Source organism: Nuphar pumila, chromosome 12 (assembly GCF_984573655.1).
Source record: "Nuphar pumila chromosome 12, dmNupPumi1.hap1.1, whole genome shotgun sequence".
Classification (NCBI taxonomy): domain Eukaryota; kingdom Viridiplantae; phylum Streptophyta; class Magnoliopsida; order Nymphaeales; family Nymphaeaceae; genus Nuphar; species Nuphar pumila.
This window is the reverse complement of record NC_143260.1, coordinates 26,155,196-26,179,305: the sequence shown is the minus strand read 5'-3', so window position 1 is coordinate 26,179,305 and position 24,110 is coordinate 26,155,196. Positions and strand designations below refer to the sequence as shown.

The 24,110-nt window shown below is 38.6% G+C and overlaps 1 protein-coding gene across 1 annotated transcript in view; it reads left to right on the top strand.

Annotated features, from left to right (window-relative positions):
• The window catches only part of MET18 (ARM repeat superfamily protein), a 131,993-nt gene that overhangs the window by 51,807 nt on the left and 56,076 nt on the right, over nucleotides 1–24,110 (top strand). The window contains exons 8-13 of the mRNA XM_089981794.1: nucleotides 3,680–3,733; nucleotides 13,545–13,631; nucleotides 13,747–14,484; nucleotides 21,291–21,581; nucleotides 22,798–23,031; nucleotides 23,140–24,096. Of these exons, the coding sequence (XP_089837920.1) occupies nucleotides 3,680–3,733; nucleotides 13,545–13,631; nucleotides 13,747–14,484; nucleotides 21,291–21,581; nucleotides 22,798–23,031; nucleotides 23,140–24,096 (2,361 nt within the window). The remainder of the gene's footprint in view (nucleotides 1–3,679; nucleotides 3,734–13,544; nucleotides 13,632–13,746; nucleotides 14,485–21,290; nucleotides 21,582–22,797; nucleotides 23,032–23,139; nucleotides 24,097–24,110) is intronic.

The window sequence follows — 24,110 nt, the reverse complement described above, 5'->3', positions numbered from 1 at the left end:
CTCTCTTCTTTTTGATATTCGAATCAAGGTACATGTTGCTCTCTCATTTTGTACGGGAAAGACATGCATAAATCGATTTGGGCATAGATTTAGGGAAAAGGGAAATCTGATTTTTTTTAAAGCTATATGTTTATATATATTGTCGATATATCTATATTTATATATATAGTTAATATGTTTATGATTTGTTGATTTCCCTTGTTCATTTATGCGGAAAGTATGCATATCGATTTTTTTTAACCATGCATCTGAATTCATATTGTCTATTTTCTCATGTTCACCCAAATCTGAATATATATATATATATATATATATATATATATATATATATATATATATATAGGTTGGTCGATTTTTAAAAATCCGTATGATTGTACCCACTCAGGTTAAGGGTCAAAACCTGTATTTTCTGCGAGAGGTCATTAAAATTCAAAAGCTGATTTAGTCTCAGCAATGAGATGTCCAAGTTCATCCCTTTTTCAAGCTTTAGGGAACCCCATTTCCTTCTTCCTTTCGCAAACCCCTTTCGGATTTGTTCGTCCAAACTCCGAAGGTCCCATCATGGTCTCTTCACTCGAGGATTCCATATGGTCGTCCCCTTCAGGTTAAGGGTTAAGCCTGAACCTCGCCCCTCGAGGTATTTTCCTTTTGCAGGTTTGGGTTAAACCTGAGTCTCGTTTCGACGAGGTGTTTTTCTCCAGTCCTATCATGATTCTTCCCATCGAGGAATCTATGCTTTGTATATCCATACAGGACAGGGTCATACTTGAGCTTCATTTCATGAGGCGTTTTCTAAAAAATGTCCCATCAAGGTCATCATATATTCCCATCCCCATTCAGGTTATTTTGAGATATATTCGTCCCATCCAAGTTAAGGGCTACACTGAGTCATTCCACAAGTCTGATCTTGTCTCACCCATAAGACTTGATCAAAATTCTTACCTTCATCATTTCAGGATCTTCACTCACAGTACCATCACGATTTCCTCATCTCTATTATTCAGTCATATCATTTCCAAGGATTTCGTCTCCCCCAAGCCATTTAGAACAAGGCTTTAAGCCTGAAAAGCCATAATTCTTCCACACCCAGTTCAGATCTGCTGACTGGGGCATTTTTCAAAATTTGGAGTGTTATCTTTGCCACTAAGCTCGGCTTCTTACCGGCTTAGCAGCAAAGAGGGGCATCTGTGAACACCCCAAGTTTTTCAAAATCTTTTAATATTCCCTTTTTTCCCCTGATATCATTTTTCTGAGTAATTAAGTCACTTTTAAATCTAAATTCCAATACATTTGTCAAGTTTCACTGAAATTAAATTCATTTTATATGTTTAAATTAATTTCAGATCCGGATCCATTGTCTAGATCCAAATCTGAGTCTCATTGTCCAAATTTTAAATTAAAATTACAGAAAATACCAAAAATAGTTTTAAATAGCTCGGACAGTCCATCCGACATCCGTTTAGATCCATCACGTTGTATTTCTCGATTTGAGTTTCAAAAGCTCAAACATTTTCTCAAAACTCGGATCCAAACCCATTTTCTGAAGAAATCTCCCCAAAATGACCTTGATTTCTCAGAAAAAAACCTCTTTTGTAAATATTTCTCAAAAATACAAAAAAATTAGTTTTAAATCTTTGCTTTTCGTAATTTTAGGGCTTTATTCTAAAAATGTAAAAAAAAAATATATATAAAATGTCAAGAAAAAAACAAAAAATAAGAAAATAGAAAAAGTAGAACACAAAAATAACCCTTTGAAAACATCTTTTGAGAATCGAGTTTTATGAAAAACACCTTTTTTAAAAAAATTTTTGTTAGGGAGCCCCCTCTTCGTAAAAACCCGAAAATAAAAAGACCCCCTCTGTAAATTTATCCTTTTAGGGTTTTTACGAAAAACCTTTCGTAAGAGAGGGTTACGACGCCTCTCTCCCTCTCTCAGTCTCCTCCTTCTCCCTCTCACCGAAACCCTCAGCCGATCGCCCCTCTCCATCGCACATCTTCACCTTCTGAACCCTCCATCGTCAACAACCTTTCCTCCCTTCACCTTTCATCTCCAACAACAAACCCCCCTTCGAGATGCTTCTTCCTCTTCTTTAAGAATCGGCAGAGGCAAACCCTACGAGGACCGCTTCTTCACCTCCCCATTTGCATCTTCTTCCTCTTTCCACCGCGTTTCACCACCGCACCCCTCTTCTCTGTAGACAACCGTCTCTCACCCCATCCCCTTCTGATCGATTAGCTTTTTCAATTTTCCTCCTCCCTTCCCTGTTTCCTTTTCTCCTTCTTTCAGTTTTCCCTTATTATTATTGCCCTTTGATCGACTGAAGAAAACACCACAGCAAAAGCCAAGAAATCAGCGCTATCTCTTCTGCCCTATTTGAAGGAATCAAATTAACTCCTTCCCCTAGAGGCTCTGCAAATACAGTCAACTGAAGAAGGGGGTCGACCCTACCTGGTAGCAGCAGATCGAAGTTAGACTCTCCTTCTCTCAAGTGAAGCAGGCTATGTAAGTCCCTTCTTTCTCTTCTGTATACCCCTCTTCCCTTTCTTCTTCTTCTTCTTCTTCTTTCTCTTCTTTCTTCCTCAGTTCTCCTCCCAATCGGCCGAAGGAAATCAATCAAGCCCACGGCTAAGGCAATAGTAAGTTCCCTTCATTTCTTTGTTTTTACTGGTTTTTCCCATTTTCTTCATCAAAGCACCCTTGGTAGTATCGAGTTGCTTGTAACAACGTCGATCTACCTATGTGCAACATCAATTGGAATATCCTAATTCCAACAAACTCTCTCTCGTTTTCTCTTTTTTTTTTTTTCTTTTAAAAAAAAGGCTTTCCATTAGCAGCTATTTGACATTTGTTTCGATCATTTTGTTTTTGATTTCATCTCTGTTGTAGCATTATAGTCATATCAGATGGTGATCATTTATTTGAATTACGCTTGACGAGTTTAACTTGCATGCATCTGAATATATTTTTGGGTCAGACTTGTCGAGTTACATAACCATGTATCTGAATATTTTGTTTTGATTCAAATTTGTCGAGTTATATGCTTATGCATCGGAATATATACTGTTTTGATTGAGACTCTGTCGAGTTACATGCTCATGCATCTGACTATTTTGTTTTGATTCAGTTTTGTCGATTTTCTGGTTCATAAGTCTGAATATATATACAAATAAGTATATGTTCAGATTTGCTGATCATGCATCTGAATATATTTTTGGTGATTTAGACATGCTGATTATGTATACTGAATATGTGTACTGTATATATATATATATTCAGTTCTGTTGATTATTTGATCATGCTTTTGACAGATGTGTTTCTGAATTTGCTGAGTTCTTGCTCATGTTTCGGAAATATTCATATGCTTTTTATTGCTGTTCAATACATTATCATGCATTGAAATTTATAAATATGTGTTTTCAGCTGCTGTACACATGTTGTACAAGGTCTGACTGACCCATGTACAAGCTGGTTATACACACACTGGCCGCTGGCTCATGGCCCACCCTCTAGTCTAAAGTGTATAATTTTCACATTTTCTTTTATGGAAAGTTTTTGAGCCTTGATGCTTCATAATATAGTCTGTTACACGTGGTTTGTGACAATGCTAATCATATTTTTTCTTTATCATTTTGATTGTTATGCTGCATTTCGTAAGGCACATTCTCTTTCCATTGACAGGCAAAAGATGATGCTTTGGATGTGAAAAGGGAGGATCTTTCAAGGGCACTTATGGTATCTTACTTTGCTTTAAAAGACTTCATGTTGATATACTTGGATCAGAAAGTTGTGATATTTCATGGATGACAGAAACTTAATCTTCTCCAGTGCATTCAGCTCAGCCATGCCATCTTTTTCAGTGCATTCAACTTCTCAGCCATGGCTTGCTACCACTCCTCAGCCATGGCTTGCTGACACTCCTCTTTAGAAGCTGCCTCTGCAAAAGAATTAAGCTCAATGTAGGAGTAGATTAGGTTAACATAAACATGATGCTGAGGAGAGAAATAATCATAAGATAGAAAACAAGAGGAACAAAAACACTAGAAATCTGACTTACCTAGGTAAGTAAATGGAAGGAGACTCTAAACTTATGTGCTCTGAATCAACTGTAAGGGGATCAGAATTGGCTGCTAAGCTGCCTGTTTCATCCATCTCTATTTAATCCAAGAGTGGTGTTTCAACCACATTCTCTTGCCTCCTAGGATATGTTTGCCCAAACCTATTATCTCTCATTTGAGTTTGCTCCCCTTGAATCTTTAAACTCTTATCAGTTTGTTCTTCCACAGGGAATGATATCAAGAAAGAGAAATCAATTGGATATTTTGATTTAATTGCACACTTATGAAGGTAGAATGTCTCCTCATGAAACACAACTATGGATGTCAACGGGTCGGGTTTGAGTCGGATATCCGGTCAACCCGAATCCTTTTACTCGGGTTTGGTAAAATATTGTACATCTGAATTTACAATGGGGTCAGATTTAATATTAAATTGTTGGATCCGGACTCAGGTTTCAAATGAGAATCTGAGTGGACGCTTATTAGTAGGTTAATATGGATGCAAAGTTGCAAACCAATGTATGTAAAACACATTTTTCCAAGATATAAAAATTGTTCAGTTTTATTAAATGCTAATGCTTTGAAAAAAGGATTGAAAAAGTTGTGCTCATGCGTTTCTAATGTAAGTGCAATAAATGTACAGAAACAGTTTGAAAAAACTTGCGCCATGTGTCTTCATTGTATAAATGTTGTGAGAGTTTGTAAAGGTGTTCTCCCTCAATGAATGTGTAATACATGCATGGAGCCATTGGGTTTTTAATTTTTCATAGGAAATCCAAATTCGGGTTGGATTTGGTTCCTATTATAGCGAGCGGATTCAGATTGGGTTTGAGAGATTTCATATCCGAGTTCGAATCTGAACCCGATTAAAAGAAATCCGATCAGTCGGGTTTGGTATAAGCAACATCCGTTTACATCCCTAAACACAACATGCCTAGATATTCCAATTCTCCTTTCTATAGGATCATATCCCTTATAACCTTTCTGTCTAGAAGCAACATTTAACAACACGTGGTGAGAGCTTATCTGTTTATCTACTAGGCAAAAGCACAAAACAAGTGCATCAAAGAACTTTCATCATCTTATAATTTGGGATAGCACCATATAGTTTTTGAAACGGTGATATACTTTTAAGAGTTCCTGATATCAAGCGATTAATTTGATAAATGCCATACACACTGCATCTGCCCAATACTGCTTAGGTACATGACCACAAAAAAACAACACTCGAGTAGTTTCCAAAATATGCATATTTCATTCTGCTCAAGTGTATAAAGACATGTCTTCTCTTTTTTTTTTCTTAGAAGGATTTCAAACATACCACTAATATATTCTCCACCAGTACAAAACTTTAATCTTAGTTGAGAATTGACTTTCGACCATGGCACAAAACTTTTTGAAGTATCTCAGAGTTCACTTCTACTTCTAATGAAATGTATCTACGTATTTCTTATATAATCGTCTATAAAGGTGACAAAATATGACGAACCCCCCTTGGACAAGACTAGTGAGAAACCCCACACACTCGAATATACAGGATCGAAAGGACACTCAGTTTTCCTATCTTTAGTCTCAAATGGCAAAGCGTGACCCTTCACCAACCTATAACTCACACTCTTGTACATGACTTGACATAACTAACTTTGACCCACCTAAACATCCAGCAAACACCAAATGTTGCGACCTAAACCAAGAAATATAATCTAGTTTTTGGTGCCACACAAATGACTCATCCAAAACTACAACTCTTAGACTAACTCCAGATCTCCTTTGTGAACACATATCCAACCAATCTAGGTAATACAATGTAATGAAGTATGCGAAAATATAACCCAAGTAGGTAAAAGCATCAATAAAGTCCAATAATGGACAAGCACAATGGCATAAGGAGAATATAATCAAGAAGTCCACGATGAGACAATACAAAAGCCTTAAAAAAACAACATAAACAAGTAAAGAATATAAAGTCTTTATTGAAGAGAGCTTGAAAAGCTTAGGAATAGCAAGGGGAGACATCCCCTATTTATACACAATAATGAGGAAGTGAGAGACCATTGGGAGCTCCCATATAGAGTCGTTGGGAGCTCCCAACGGTCATAGTTATGACCGTTGGGTTCCCAACGACTCTATGGTGGGGCCCCTAATGTAATTCAAAAAAATAAAATAAAAAATAAAAAACAAAAATTTCATTTAAATAAAACAAAAAATCTAACATAGTAAAATAGTGTTTCTAGAAACAACTATGTGAAAAGACAAAAATACTCCTATCAGGCAATGTAGACAAAAACATGTATATATATTAATATATATGTACGTATATATATTTTAACACCATCCCTCAAACTTTATTGGAAAATAATCGAAAGTTTGTTAAGGAGAAAAACAAAGCGAGGAGTAGGAATAGCTTTGGTGAAGAAATCCGCCAACTGGTACTCTGATGTGACATATGGAAAAGTAATAGTTCCTTTCAGATATTCATCACGTATATAGTGATAGTCCATTGCAATATGTTTAGTACGTTCATAGAAGGTATGGTTGCTTGCGATGTAAATTGCACTTTTATTATCGCAGCCCATATTCGAAGGTGCATAGGTGATTATGCCTATATTATTGAGAAGACTTTGAAGCCACACAAGCTTCATGGTTGTAGTGGCCATTGCACGATATTCGGCTTCAGTTGATGATAGAGATTCTTTGTGTTGCTTCTTGCATCTCCATGAAATCATAGCCACCTAAAAACACACAGAACCCTGTAGTTGAGACTCTATCATTGGGATTTCCACCCAATCAGCATCAGTATAGGCATATAAATCAAATGAAGAGGATGAGGAAATAAAAACCCCTTTGGTTATAGTATTCTTAATATATTTGATAATTTTTAAGACAACACTCATGTGCATAGTGGTAGGAGCATGTTGAAATTGATTGACGAAATGAATTGCATGAGCTATGTCTGGCCGAGTGATGGATGAGTATGTGAGTGACTCAACAAGTTAGCGGTAAGGGGTAGGATTTTCGAGTAGAGTTCCATTTTCCATCTTCAATTTGGCATTAATGACTTCTGGGGGTTTTATCTTCTTATCATCTGAAACACCGAAATTAGTACAAATGTCAGCAACAAGTTTTATTTAAGAAAGAATGTACCCTCAGAGAGTACACAACTTCAATACCTAAGAAGTATCTTAATACACTTAAATCAGACATGTCAATTTTTTTTTTTAATATTCTTAATGTCACAGATTCCTTGCTTATCACTTTCAGTGATAATCATATCATCTACATAAAGTAGAATAACAACTATAGAACCTATACTTTTAACAAAAAGAGCAGTGTCCGTATAACATGAATAAAAACCTAGATGAGTCATCACATTACTAAATTTATCATGCCAAGCTTTTGGAGCTTGTTTTAGACCATATAAGGCTTTTTTAAGTTTAAGAATTTTTCTTTTTCCAATGCAAACCCCCGGCGGAGGATCTATGTAAACTTCTTTATTTAATTCACCATTTAAAAATGCATTTTTCACATCTAGTTGATAAATGGGCCATTGCTTAATAGATGCAACGACTATGAGGGTCCTAACACTAGTTATCCTAGCAACCAGGGCGAATGTTTCTTCGTAGTCAATTCCATACTATTGAGAGTATCCCTTGGTCACTAGTCTAGCTTTGTAACGTTCTAAAGATCCATCACTCTTGGTTTTAACTTTGAAAACCCATCTACATCCTGTAGATTTCTTTCTTATGGGTAATCAAGTTATCTCTCAAGTTTTAGCTTTTTCAAGGGCACTAAGTTCTAAATGCATAGCTTCAACCCATTGTGGAAGATTTCTTGCTTCATTATAATGAGATGGTTTATGAAATGAATGTAATGCAATTAAACATGACCTATATTTTGGTGTTAATGTGTCATAGGATACAAATCTATTTGGTTGGTTGAAAATACAATTGGATCTCCTAAGAGAGGTTTTCTCTAAGGTTGAATTTTAAGAATATTTTTCTAAAGCATTTAGATGATTTCTTTGATTACGCTGGGTATAAGTTTGTATAGGTCTATCAACAATATCATTATTTATATGTATTTCTTCTTCTATATTCTCATTACCATTTTCATTGACATTTACGGGATTATCCCCTCCGTCACCAAGGAATCACAAGAGTTCAACTCTTCTTGTGGTATAAGATCAAACAAAAATGTATATTCAACTTCATTGTTGTCTTTGGTCTTCTCAAAACCATTTTCATTTTCTAAAAAGGTTACATCTTTAGAAAAATATAGTTGTTGTTTTTAGGATCAAAACATCTGTATCCTTCTTGGCTTTCTCCATAACCCAAGAATACACATTCAATGGCTTTTGGAGACAATTTATTTCTTTTATGAAAAAAGACAAAGCACTTACAACCAAAGATCAACAACCTATTGAAGCCGAGTGTTCTTTTAAATAACTTTTCATAGGGGGATATGTTTTGTAAGGACGACGAGACCATTCTATTTATTAAATAGGTTAATGTTAGAGCAACCTCGGCCCAATAACTTTTTGAAATGTCTTTAAAAATAAGTAATGTCCTAGTGGTTTCTAAGATGTGTCTATGTTTTCTTTCGGCTAATCCATTTTGTTGGGGAGTTTTAAGATATGACTTTTGGTGACAAATTCCATTTGATTCTAAATAATTTTGAAACTCATTTGATAAATATTCACCACCCGAATTGGATCTAAGAATAAAGATGTTGCTTAAATTGATTTTTGACAATCATATGAATTTTTTAAAGAAGAAGACATCGGATTTGAAATTAAGAAAGTATATCCATACATATCTAGTAAAATCACCAATAAAGGTTACATAGAGAGAAGGTCCCCAAACATCCAGATGCACTAATTCAAAAGGTCTCTTAGAAACAAAGGTTCTATTTGGAAAATGAGTGGATTTCATTTTTTCAAAGATACAATCTTTACAGGCAAAAATTTTCACATTACAAATTTTTTTTCAAAGAGAAAAATGTACATCTTAGAGAAACTTGGCTGTCCATGTCTTTTATGCCAAGTTTCAATATTTTTATCTTGGACATAATTATAAAAAGAGTTGGTAGGAAGATTTAAATAGTTCATGTAGTAGAGATCTCTCTTCTTATGGCCTTACCCAATCAGCTTCCCGAACTGGAGATCCTGCACGAAACAAGCCTTAGATGAGAAGGAGATTCCACATCCATAATCAGAAATTTGTGAAACGGAAAGAAGATTTAAATTTAGTTGTGAATCAACTCTTACATTTGACCAGTGTTGTTAAAAGCGCGCCTCAAGGCGCAAAAAGCATGCCTCGCCTCGAGGCGAGGCCCTTTTCGCCTTGAGGCGCACGTAAAAAGCGCAACAACCTCAAGGCGTACTTCTCATGCGCCTTGAGGCGTACGTCTTGATACTCCTTGAGGCGAGGCGCGCCTCAAAGTGAGGCGCGCATTAAACATCGGATGGTCCGGACCCGAGTTCGACCCGGATCCGGGCCCGTATTCTCGAAAGATCGAGAACCTGTGTCTTTAAAAAAGACACAGGCCCTTCGGGGCGAGGGAAAGCCCTCGCCCCTTCTCTCTCCACTCCGTCCCCTTTCGTCCACCGCCACTGCTCGCCGCCGGCCACTGCTCGCCGCCGGCCACCACTCGCCGATCACCGCCTCTGCTGAGAAGGGATCACTCGCCGTGCGACCACTCGCCGTGCGACCACTCGCCGCTGCCACTGCTGTCGCCGGCCACCACTCGCCGTCGGCCACCACCCGTCGCCGATCATCGTTTTCCTTCAGGTATGGCTTTTTCGTTTTTTTTTTATTAACCAGGGGCGTAGCTAGGAGGGGGCAGGACTGGGCTGTAGCCCAGTCCTGCCTCCCGAAACAGTTAAATTTTTTTTTTTTAAAAGCCCAGTCTTACCCCAACCCTGATTCCATATGAAATAGATTTTTATCCATTTTTGTAGCTCAGCCCAGTCCTAGCCCAGCCCTGACTGCAGCAAATAGTTTGATTTGTTCATATGAAATAGATTTTTATTAATAATTGTAGCCATTTTTTGTCCATATGACTGCGGTCCCTTGTTTTCCTTTTTTGTCCATATAACTGTAGCGATGATGATTTCTTGGTGTGCAATCAAATATGCGATGTCCTGAATTGTTTAAGCATGCATTGGTTTGTTTTTTCGTCAATAATGCTTGCTTACTTGAGGCATATGAGAGAGAGAGAGAGAGAGAGAGCCTGGATATCTTGTGCAGAATACAGTCCAGAAATTAATTCCTTGCTGCTAAATTTGCATATTTTATTATTCTTTTGGAAAGCATTATTTGCTTTTCATGGTGGCGAATATCAATCTGCTTTGAAAAGAAAGGAACTGAAAAGGCTCTTATGGAACTTGTATCCCTTGTCATGTTGGTGGTCACTTCATCGCAACTTCTCTTGAAGATAAAAGTTGGACATAAAGGAGCAGTTGTATGGTTATTTCAATCAGTTTCTGATGTATAGGAGCCCACCCGACCTACATTTTGGAAATAAATTTGTTGAATGAAACAATAAAAAGCAACTTTTTCTTCAAACTGACTATTTAAGGATCTCTCAAGATGCTATTAGGTCTATCTAGATGTTGATCCATAGGATATTTTACACTATAAACCATTTTAATTGAATTAATTTGTGATTTTTATTGGCTCACATCTTTGAGTATGAAAACAGTCTCAGTTTTGAGTGCTTTTACAATAGGATAATGAAGCAAACTAAAACAGATTGTGGGGTTGTAGGTTTCTTTTCACTACTGTGTAAACTGAGATAGAACACACAATTGAAATATTCAAACATAATGGTGACCTCTGTTTAGCATATTCAATATATGTTTTTTTTTGTTTCGGCATTTTCACAATTTCTTGGGGTTCATCTCCGGAGTTGGTTGGTGTTTTCTTTTTGTTTTTGAGAAGAAATCTGGGATCCAAACCACCTCCACTCTATCTCTACTATGTGTGTGTGTGGCTATAAGTGTGCATTATTGAATGAACTTTGAGACTCAATTAAAAAACTGACCTATTTTTTTTGTATTTATTTGAGATTTTTTATTTCGTGTTGGTTGGCGCTTCATCAATAAAGCATTTCTTATTTATTTATAATTTTAGATCATTTTTATAGTTTTTTTTAAGTTAAATTTTTTTTTTGAGGCTTACGCTTTGCGCCTCGAGGCTTACGCCTCGCCTCAGATTTTGGTGGAGCGCCTCGCTACGCCTCAACGCTTTTAACAACACTGCATTTGACACAAAAAGTTTTTAGAAAAATTTAAAGTTTCAACACTTTTAATTTGTAAAGATGTTCCATCGACAGTTGAAACATAAGAGGTTTTTGAATTAGTGCATAAGTCAGATAAACCATTCTCAAGAGGTGTCATTTGAAAAGGGGTCCCTGAATCAAGGATCCAAGAAGACATACCTGGAGGTGAAGATGAGACAATTGTGGCACCTGATATGGATAGGGATTTAAGTAGAATTTGAAGTGCCTCCGATAATTGAACAAGCGAAAAAGAGTCATTTCCTTTGATTGATTCTTCCTTCCTTGGTTTAGTTTCTTTGACGGAAGCAAATTTGTTCTTTGGGGTATCATATAACTTGGGACAATTAGGCCGTATATGACCCGGTTCATGACAATGATGGCAAATGACTTTCCTATAGCCTCTGTTATAGCCATTTTGCCTCCCAAAGTGTGGCGGATTATAAGTTTTAACGTGATTGCCGGGCTTGGATACAATTAATACTTTATTTCCTCCTTTTATCATGCCAAGACAAGTTTTCTCTTGGCATATTTCAGCAACGACATCTTCTAAGGGAAGAGACTTAGATCTATGAAGCAGAAAAGATCTAACTTGTTCATATTCGAGCCTAAGCTCATGTAAAAATTGGGAAAAGTGTTGAAGAAATAATTCATCCCATAAGAGACTAAGGGTGATAAAATAATCACGGACGCTTATGTCCCCTTGCTTAATGGTACATATTTTTCTTGAAAAAAAAATTGTCTTGCAAGGTCTTTTTGTGTATACATACCTTTCATAAAAAACCATGTCTCGTTTGCCTTGTGGAATTTGGTTATGTTGGTACATATCTTGAGCTTCATGTTGTTTATAAACCATGCAAGGATTTTTGCATGTTTACTTTCCCAATCCTCTATCTTTGATTGGTGATCTTCAATGGCTTTAGTGCGAGCATTTTCCTCTAAAGCCTTTTGTTGTCCTTTTATTTTGGTAAGTTTGAGTTGTGCTTCCAGAATGGAGCCCATTACGTATCCCCAAAGCTTTTTGCCTTTGAGGTTATTCTTCATGATAGATGCCCACATTGTATAGTTGGTGTCATTTAACTTGAAGGAAAGATCAATTTTATGCTCATTCTACACAGTGACTTAGAGTGAAGACGAGTAAGAAATATGGAAGAGAATCCCAAATCACAATCTATCAATAGATACCTTTAACAAAATCAAGAGCATAATCTTGCACTGATACCATGTAATGAAGTGTGCGAAAATATAACCCAAGGATGCAAAAGCACCAATAAAGTCCAATAGTGGATAAACACAATGGCATAAGGAGAATACAATCAAGAAGTCCACGATGAGACAATACAAAAGCCTTAAAAAGACAACATAAACAAGTAAAGAATATAAAGTCTTTATTGAAGAGATCTTGAGAACTTAGGAATAACAAGGGGAGACATCCACTATTTATACACAATAACGAGGAAGTGAGAGACCATTGGGAGCTCCCATATAGAGTCGTTGGGAGCTCCCAACGGTCATAGTTATGACCGTTGGGGCCTCAACGACTCTATGGTGGGGCCCTCAATATAATTCAAAAAGAAAAAATAAAAAGCAAAAATTACATTTAAATAAAACTAAAATCTAACCTAGTAAAATAGTTGTTTCCATAAACAACTATGTGAAAAGACAAAAATACCCCTACCAAACAATCTAGACAAAAAACATGTATATATATGTTGTACATATATTTTAACATACAAGTCTTCCCTCCTATGGCCAATCTCAATCCTCCTTTATGACATGTGATCCGGTACAACATAGTGAACATGAGAGAAGGTAACATTACGGTTAAGCTTGGTAATTTGGCCAACAAAATGCATCTCCACTTGGTTCTAAATAGATGCTGACGTCACTTGTTGCTCCCCTTGGTCTTGTGTCAATGCTCTCAAAACAGATCATTTCTTTTACCAGTTTTTGGTTAGACAAAAGGAAGGGGAAGAAGAAGAAAAGGAGGTTTTTATAAGTGAGATGTGAGGAATAGGAATTTACATGATCCTAGTGGCATACTTATAATAGAAATTTCAGGTTTATGTTTTGTTGTGATTTGCACTCGATAATATATGAATCACTTGTATTTTTATTTGCAAACCCCTGCTTATATACATGTTGAGATTCAATATTTTAGTATGTAACCTTCTGTTGCATCCTTCTAACCCTTGATTTATGCCTTTCAGCTTGCCTTATCCTCTACTCCCCTTTTTGAGCCTTTTTGCATTCCGCTACTTCTTGAAAAGCTTGCTTCATCATTAAAGATAGCTAAGGTTAGTTTTGCAAAGTACTTTGATATGTTCATGAGCATCATACATTATTTTAAATTCTTAGTATTTAGAAGTTTGGAACCATGATGTAGAATTGATGATTTTTTGATATTTGCAGCTTGATGCATTGAAGTATCTTAGCCATTGTGTGATGCGATATGGGCCAGATAGAATGTCAAACCATGCCAAAGCAATTTGGTTATCCTTAAAAGATATAATATTTACTTCATCAGAACCAATAACATCATTTACGTCAGAGTTGCTGGAGGAACCAAAGGAGAACGAATTTGTGAAAGAGGCTCTGATGTGTTTGGCAAATTGCATTCTTGTATGTGATGGGTCAAATGAATGCTTGCTTCCACTAATTGTTCAGGATGATGACCTGATAATGACATTCAGTTCCATCACTAGGGATGACTGTTGGGAACACATGTCAACAGAGAGCAGAAAACGGTTGCATGCAGTTGGTAGTATTTTATCTGCTTCAGCAAAAGTGTCAGCCACTTGTTGTACCATGATTTTTGAAATTTTTTTCCCACGCCTGATGGAAGAAGTAGGCATTTCTTCAGGAGGTCCACTATTGGATTCCAATTCAGATGGAAACCATGCAGTTTCCAGTAAGTTGAATTCTGGAGCTCTTTTCCTATGCATTGAACTTGTTACTGTGGGTAGGCATTTGGCTGTGGATTTGGCTTCTCAGGAGGTTTCTTTTCAAAGTGATCCGTTGCAACATGGCTGGTTCCATTTGCTTCAGAACTTTGCTGAACCTTTAGCACTTGGTCTTGGATCTGCTCTGTTGACAGCCAAAGACGCTGCTAACATCAATAAGGCCATTGAAGAGGCAGATGGAATTTATGTAGGTACACATGTATACTTGATCTAGTAACATTCCATGTTCCATTTGCCTGTCCTCCCTATACAATTTTTATTTCTTTTTTTGTTATGGCATTGTTGGGGACATATTAAGTGCAAGGAATGATACTGCTTACTGAGAATGGGCTTATCATTTCAGAGACAAGCTTATTGACTTTCTGCAGTTTTTAAACAGAACAGAGTACTGCAAATGGGAATTATTTGCATTGATGCTTCACCTTCTGTTCAAAATGTGCACTTCTCTGGTGTTGCTTTCTAGAACACCATTCTTATGGAAGGTGCTGCATAGGTTTACACCGCTGTTGTTTGGGCAAAGATGCTAACTGGTTGCAAACTTGGTTATCAAAGATTCATTTGGTATAGGCTTCCATTGTCCTTCATATGTTGTACATTTGCTATTCTTTTTCTCTATAATTGCTTAATGTAATGGAATACAATAGGTATGTGCACAATACAAAAGAGTGCAAAAGGAAGAAAGATGTGCACAAATGCAATGCCACAATAGGCAATACATACGACCCACAAAAGGGAAAATACAAAGAGAACAAGAACACACAATAGCCACTAATGGGCACACATAACGTGTAAAAAATATATGTTTTAGTCACTTGAAATGCTTAAGAAAGGCATACATAAAATATGGGAAGAATCCAATGGCTAGTTGGGCTAGTTCCAACAGCTAGAAAGAAAAGCAAAAATCCAAAAAAAGAAAGTACAAAAATGCCCTAATGGCAGGACCTATTACAACAAGAGGTAAAAGACAAAAATGCATCTAATGAGCATAACCTATTACAAATACAAGAAGAGTTTATCAAAAGAAAAAGAATATATATATATATATATATATATATATATATATATTCAATCATATGTAATGACCATACAGGTTAACACTTAAGTCTAAATCATAGTTGCAATATCAGTTTTGTTATATCTCAGCAAACAAATTCTCTCGATAATATAGGTTATTTTGATAAATCTCAGGAAAACTTCAGCACTTAAATTTTTTTTAAAGTACAGAAATATTAGAAATATGTAAGAAACAAATATGTTTAGATACTAAAGTTTTTAGAAGTTATTAAAATTTTGAAATATAGAAATAGAAACGAAATAAGGATAAACATATTTAAAATTAGAAAGGAAATATATAAGTAAAAGTGACTGATAATATCACAATATTACCTTGATGATATCCCAGTAAATTTCATTTTCAAAATATCGTGATATTTTACCTTATGTCATTTTTTTTTCAAAAAACAAAGATTTATAGAGGCGATATTTTCCAAATATTACCAATATCTGTGAGTGAGCTAAATGCATACTATAATCCTGTTAAGATGCAAGGGCAAAGAGATAATGGTTTCTTTCTTTTTTTTCCCTTGGTGGGTGGGGTGGGGTGGGGGGATGGGTTGCACATGGTGCATAATTATGTGGTTGCAATTACAAGGTTTACCTGATGACCTAGATGGCTTTAATTCTTGTTGATGTACATTGTATACTGGCAGTAACTGAAAAATTATATTTGTCTCTAGAGGTTAGTATTTAACAACCGCAAACTTGCTCATAGGATTTGAACTTTGAACTTATTAGCCTAAATACGCCATCTTGGTATACAGATTCAGATGTCCCCAAGTTTTGTAGGCTGAAGCAATGATGCATATGAAATAGGATTGCAGTCTTAGAATGCTTCTTATGATATTGGAGCAGTGAAATAAACGGGGTTTCTCTCTTTTAAAACTCAAGTATTTTATAAGAAGAAGGGTGAACCCTTGACAAATATGGGGGTTTATGGTTTCTGTTTTTTGAAGATCTGAGATTAAGAAAGGTTGGGCCTTTTATAAATTAATCATTTAATAGAAACAGAATAGTATAATAAATTTAAAAGTAAACCTAAATTTGAAAACAAGGTCTGTAGACTAGAATGCATCAAGCCTAAGTAGTCAAAAACACTGGTCGGTGCTTGGTGGCGGGACTAGTTGATCTAGTAGGGACAAAAAAAGAACGAAAACATATTACAATAAAATCTTAAAGTTATTAGAAAATACATATTTAACACAATTTATGAAGCTCAACAACTGAAGCAAAAAAAAAAATTCATGAAAAAAGCTAATGTTACAAATCTGTATGAACCATATATATAATGTATTTGTATATATAAACACCTTTATTATACTTTTTGTGTGCCTGTAGTGCAAAAAAAAACAGAAGAAAAAAGAGAAAAGAAGGAGAAGAAGAGGAAGGAGACACAAAATAAAAAAAGAAAAAGAAGAAGAAGGGGAAGACAGCAAGAGGAAGAAGAAAAAAGAGAAAAAGAAGGGTGGGGAACCCAAGAGGAAGAAGAAGAAGAAGAGGGAGACATTGAGAGGAGGAAGAAAGAAATGGGAAAAAAGAAGAGGGATGGAGCGGCAAGAAGAAGGAAGAGATGGTGAGAGGAGGAAGAAGAGAGAAAAAAAAGAAAGGCGGGGCCCTAGAAGAAGAAGAATGAAAAAGAGTGAGGTGTGCTCCTTTAGCCGAGGCGGGGGGGGGGGGGATGGTTCCTCCTCTTCCTTCTTTTTGTTCTTCGCCTCCTTCATTGTCTTCTTCTCCTTTGCCTTATCTTGGCATGAGAGAGGTTCACCCTTCTCCCTTTTTTTTTATTTGTAAAGCAAAGAAAACAAAAAGGACTATTCTACCTTTGCCACTTGGGCAAAGATATACTTCTCACTGACTTATCGGTGTAGGCTTCAATAATTGAGAGAAATAGGCTTTATTGCATAGGTACTAGGGCCTAGGTAGTAGGATTGTGACTAGGCTTATTAGGCACCTACTCACGTCTTTGACAAAGAATCCTACTACGTGACATGGCAAGTATTCGTACTAATGGGCCCTCATCGGCTTGGTTCCAGAAGCCATCAAGTGGCAGTGTGGTGATAAGAGTTTGACTAGGAAATATGAAATTGCTCGCTGCCATTTCATATCTAGAATTTTTGCTTTGGCATCATCTAAATCATAGTGCTAACTCGTCACAAATGTCAATGATTTTTGAAAATATCGCAATTTTATGACAATGTCTCTAAAAGCAAATGCAACCCTTAAAAAACAGGTGATTTTTATTAAGAAATAATGACATCGGATCTGGATCCAATGTAACGACCCCAACTCATACTCGTTAAAAAGTGATTTTTTTTAAAACAATTGCGAAAAGATTCCTAGAGATCCGAGGCCTTTACAGTCATAACACATCTACAACCACAAGGGATCTTACATTATCATCAATGAAAACAAACCAACTTCATTAATTAAATCATAGCGTCTAAGAACAATTTGTAAATGAAAATAAATAGACAAAAAAGTGGAACCCCTCTGTCTCTAAGTAAAGCTGTCAAGCAGTCGTGTATCCCTCGTAATAATAGGAGCAATTAACATGCAACCATTAATATAACACAAGGGAACATGTAAATATGCATATTCTAATCAAGGTTTTAAAACCCGTGACTCGGAACTCGACTCGTTCTTTATTGACTCGTGACTCGGCGGGTCAACTCGGTGACTCAGACCGGGTTTTGTTAACTTTTGATTTTAAAACAAAGACTGTCCTTTAAACATATAAAGGTTCGTAGAATGACTTAATTACTAGTTTAATTGATTAATAAGTAAAATAACATCAAGTAAAACTGCTCTTAATTCAAATCTCACATTTACTAAAGAAACTACACAAGCAGGAGCAAGTCTTTCAAGACAATATATAAAGAATGACTTAATTACTAGCTTCAAGAACTTTAATAGCCATGCTCGATCATGGTTTACATCCTGAATATATGGACATAGCTGTTGTGTTGCAGGGCCTCAGAAAATCCTTGCAAAATTTTGGGAACATTGAACTTTATCTTGATATTTGTAAGTGTGTTTCTGATGTAGAGTTGATTGGACCATGCCTTATATATCTGCACATAAATGCATATAAGCTTTGGATAATGAGAATGCTGTGATGTATATATATTATAATGATAAATGTGGGCATTTTATGCTGTTGGTTTTGAACAGGCTGGCTGCCAACTATTGTGTAGGTCTCCGAGATGGTTGCATGAGGGATCAGTTATGTTAGCTGGATTAGTGGATTCACTCTATGTTCATTGAGGGGTACTGGGTTTGATTCCTTACCTGGAGCTACCAAAAGGAATGAATGATAGACATGTGAAATTTGATTGACTTTTACTAATTTTGTGATTTTATATTAAGTTGGTAAGCCTATTGTTATTATGCTATTTGTTCTTTAAAAAATGAACACTTACATATGAAAAAAATGCCCATAGCCTTTGAAAAATGAAAAAAGTGCCCAAAACTCGCCCAAGTCAACCCGAGTCAGCCCGAGTCAAGCCGAGTCAGGCCGAGTCAGGCCGAGTCAGGCCGAGTCAAGGCCGAGTTTTCGCAGAACGAGTTTAGCTTGCTGAGTTGACTCGTTGGAGGGTCGAGCCGAGCCGAGTCAGCCGAGTCACCGAGTTGACTCGGCGAGTTTTAAAACCATGATTCTAATGCATAACAAGAAAATATATGATATCAATGCACATGCATGAATAATTTATTATCTTTTATCAAAGTTTTCTTTTATATGCATGTTCTTATTAAATCCACACAATTTTTGTTTTTTTTTTATTACCATAACCTGCGGATACTTAAAACATGTACAACAATTCTTGAGGTAAAGTTAGGTTCTCAGTTATAGCTTAACACACAATTTGTATTTTATTACTGGGTTTAACACTTAGCCTTCGACCGATATCAGGAATCAACACCATCCATCAGAACATTAGAAATCAACATCTAATGTCGGGACATTAGGAAAATCATTATTAACTAATGCCACTTTCTTGGTATACCAATAACAACAGCTATGTCTGCACACCACCCTAAGGTAGGGGTGACAATTGGGTCGGGTCGGTGGGTTAGCATACCTCAACACGAACCCGACCCGTTTATGAAACGAGTCGACTGTGGCAAACACGAACCCAACCCATTTATTAAACGGGTAACCCGACACGACATGGTTAACCCGTTTAATAAACGGGTTGGCGGGTCGGGTTTGGCTAAACGGGTCGACCCGCTTGCCTAACTCGTTTATTAAACGGGTCTGCCGGGTTGGCATACCCCTAACACGAACCCGACCCGTTTAATAAACAGGTTAGGCGGGTCGACTCGTTTACGACGCGAACCCGTTTAAGCCAAACCCAAACCCGACTAAGAAGCAGGTTGGCGGGTCGGGTTGGCAGGTCGTGTCAGATTTTGCCACCCCTACCCCAAGGTAAAGTGACAAAAACTCCTTAAAACCGTGACCGGGAGGTGAACCACCTAGTTGGGTTTAGGGGCACAAAATGCACATGGAGTTTTAGGATCTTTACAGTTCCTCAAAACCGCAATTCAGGATTCTCACACTAAAGAAGGGACATCCTGTAACGACCCCAACTCATACCCGTGAAAAAGTAGTAAATTATTATTTTTTTAAACAAGTGCGGAAACATTTCCAGAAACTTGAAACCTTTGCGGTTAAATACAACCACCACCACAAGGGATTTTATACTCATCTTTCAAACCAAACAAAACCAAACTTTATTTATTCAAGTGCATAGAGGCTGAAACATAAGTAAAATATAAATAAAGCAAAAAGAAGAGCTACGCTATCCAAAAGAATTTGCCAAGCCATTGTGTAGTTCCCCCATAGCTCATCTCAAAACAAGTCGCCTCACTGGGTATCTGAGGTTGCGAAAAACACAAAAGTAAGGGTGCCAGAATCCAAAGAATTTTGTGTACGAATCCCTCTAATAAAACAAACAAGTAAAAAGAATACAAATAAGATTTATGCAATATTTTAGAGAGATGCAATTATAATAATTTTATAACTCAATTAAACTACTCATGCAACATGAAACAATTATTAAGTATGACGGAACATTTAATAAACAACAGATATCACAAATTAAGCAATACAAACATTTAGCATGCATTAGTGAACAACATCATGCATTCGCCAATATATAACAATTAAAGGAACAAGTAAATATGCATGATCTAATGCATAATAGGAATATGCATGATTTTAGTGCAATGTATGCATACATTATTATATTTTATCAGAGTTTTCTTTTCATATGCATATCCCTATTAAATGCACATAATTTAAGTTCGTCTTTTTAATTACCGTTGCCCGTGTATACTCAAAACATATAAGAATTGTAGAGGTTAAGTAGGATTCCCAGGGTAATTGATGCAGAGCAGGCTATACCGCGTGACCCTGGCACGGCCAGGGAACCCGACCTACCACAAGGGATGGACGATCGGGTCCAGCAGCATGACCCGATCGCAGGTAAGGTGACTCGATGCAGGGATGTACTGCGCACCTACTCCAGAAGAGGGAAGGCCCAGATCGCCACCGATCCGACTCCAAACTGAAGTCGTCTCGGATCCGGACCCGAGACCCGGATCCAGTGGGCGTCTTTAAAGCCCTATTCTAGGGTTGCGCAAAAGGGGAATTTTGAAGAAGAGCAGTAGCCTTAACGTTTTCTGCTTTGTTTTCTTCCAACCGACTTTTCCTTTTGCTTTCTTTATTCCATTCTATTGTTTGATCCCTTTAGTTTGCATTCTTTATTGTTCCTTTAAAGCTTTCATTGAATAAAATAAGCCCCATCGTTTTCGGTGGGCCTTTACTTTTCAATTTCTACACATTGCACGAACACGAAAGTCGTGCCTCGTCCGTCGACATCAAGGAACGAGAATGCCAATCTTCTTCTCTGCATCAAAGTGGTATCAGAGCACCAGGGTTCCTCCGTCATCAGCAGCATGTCTCAAGATGCGAGGAATGACCCATCAAGTGGAACAGAGCGGGAGGACACCAGCACCGATGATTCAATGGCGCAGATGATGGCCATGATGACCAAGGTTCAAGAAAGTATGATACGAGTAAGTAAAGAGGTAGCCGGTCTGTCGAAGCACATGGATGGGGTCGAGGCGCGGATGGGTGCTCTTAAATCAAAGGCAAATGCACATGCGATGCCATTGAACCAGTCAGGCGAGCGTGCGATTGCCCTTGCTGACACTACCGCAGTTGACGTTCCAGCATGCTGCGGGGCGAGAGGGCGTTGAGGGGACCCTGCATAGGGATGCAAGTCACGACAACCTTCCCCATCCGATAAACCCCCTCCATCTCGAACAAGCAACGACTGTGGCTCGCCCAGATCTAGGAACCCTCCAACCGAACCATCAAAGTGGTACACCCCATCGCTCGAGTGTACCCCAGCTGTGGCAGCGGGTCCCCGCGACTACATTATAGGTTGGGCCTGGTCTGCAATAACCTAGCGTCACGCTGGGTCCTATCGGAGGTCTGGACGCGTGGCCTCGGGCCATGGGGGGTGCACCACAGAATGGGTCGGATATGCAGGGCCCCAGCGTCACGCTGGGCCTTGTTGCAGATCCGCGTGCGTCTGTTCGACCCGGGAAGGAATTAGACTTCCCCCATCAACCCGTGCGTGGGAGCCATAAGGCAACAAACCCATGAGCGGGACCAAGTGGACCCATGTGGACGGGTCCAAACCCGAGATGGTCTAGACACAAATTCGTGAAAACGGGGCCCGGGCCCGGGTCTCGAGGACCATCCTTTGGGTCCCTAGGGGCGGGTCCGAATCTTGAAACTCCATACCCGACCTACTCAGTTGGGTTTAGTTCGTGGTTCGCCCCGAATCAGACCCAACCCACCAATTTTGATCCCCAAAATGGATCCAATGTCGACCCAAACCCATATCAGACCCGAATAGAGCTCCAGTTTGATTTTGAGCCGGGTCAAAACCAGACCCATCTCATTATGGACCAAGGATCAAGTTCAAACTAGGCCTTGTCACACCACAACTCGATCTATGATCCTACCTACCCCATTCTGGGTCCGACGAGTAGTTTAGGACTTGACCCGATCCAGATCCAATCGAGTGAATCATCCCAATACTATCCAAACCAGACTCGATGCCCTTACCAACAGCCAAACATGGACCAACTCATTAACCCATCCCCGATCCAGAACCCCGTATTATACCCGATCCACTACCCCTACCTTAATCCAACCCATAACTTAGGCCCATGTTATCATGTTCCTACCCACCTAGAGCCCGATACCCACAAAGTCCGTCCACCTTTTGTAGGACCTCCTGTCATATCGGCGCCACAATACCGGCCACAGATGGCTCCCGCCCACGGGCAAGCCAGACCAAGGCAGAATTAGCAGGGACCGACGCGACTTGAGTGCCGACCACATGTCGTTGGAGTTCGTCAACACCAGTATCCAGGCGAGCAGTATCGCGCAAAGGGTGATGAAGCAGTGTGGGACGACGACACTTTCTGGAACGAGTATCCCACAGGAATGGTGGAGACTCGTCAGCAGAGAACACCAGAGCACCCCTCCATCTATGGGGTGAAGCTCGACCTTCTGGAGTTCGTCGGACGATTCGATGCAGAGCAGTTCTTCAACTGGTCTTATGTCGTACAGTTTTTCTTCGACTTCCACACTATAGCTGTACATTGTCGTGTCTCTTTAGCATCCACCCGATTGAGGGGCCTAGCGCAGACATGGTGGGTTAAATTGCAGAGGTCAAGGGAACGACAGTGACTAAAGTGCGTACAGACATGGGAGGAGATGCAGAGGTTGATACAATCAAAGTTCGTGCCTTCAGACCACGCCGAGCGAGCCTACAAGGAATACCTGACCCTGCGTCAAGGCACCCATACCATGGCGGAGTACACTGCTGAGTTCCATCGTCTATCCTTGCGAGTGCAAATCGAGGAGACCACCCGCCAACAAGTCACGAGGTATATTTCTGGTCTCCATCCTGCTATTTCTGACGATTTTAATTGTGTCACAGTCGAGACATTAGATCAGGCAAACAATTATGCCATGAATATTGAGGAAAAGTTGAAAAGGAAGCAGAAATATAGGACCTCCCGTAGTGACCGGTCCAATCGACCCAAGGCGAGTTTCCCAACCAGGGGAGCAAGCTCCCCTAGGAAGGAAGATTCCAAGTCCACACCTAGAGTAGATCCTAGCAAACCTGACCAGTCCGCCCCCACATACAATACCAGATCCAAAGCCAAACCTAGTGAGTCTACCATCCGGTGTTTTAGATGTCAGGAGTTAGGGCATGTCGTGTCTAAGTGTCCCACTGTGAACAAGAACGCCTACCTTATCGAGGGTATTGTTGAGTCAGCATCCGATAGTAAGAAGGGTGAGTCATCAGTTGAGGAAAATGATGAGAGGGAAGTTGTAGAGTTCGATGGCAACATCAAGAACTTATTGTCCATCCGTCACATTTTGACTGCACCCCGTGAGTCGACAACTGAAAAATGGTTGCGGAACAACATTTTTATAACCCGGTGCAACTGTGAGGGTCACGCCTGTGATGTTATCATCGATACTGGGGCGTGTGAGAATATGGTGTCCCAGAGTGTCGTGTCCACCCTAAACCTGAAAACGGAAAAATTGTCTCAACCTTACAAAATGACATGGTTTAAGAGAGGGAACAAAGTTCTCATCACCCAACGTTATCTAGTTCGGTTCTCTATGGGGGAGTATTACCACGATGAGGTGTGGTGTGATGT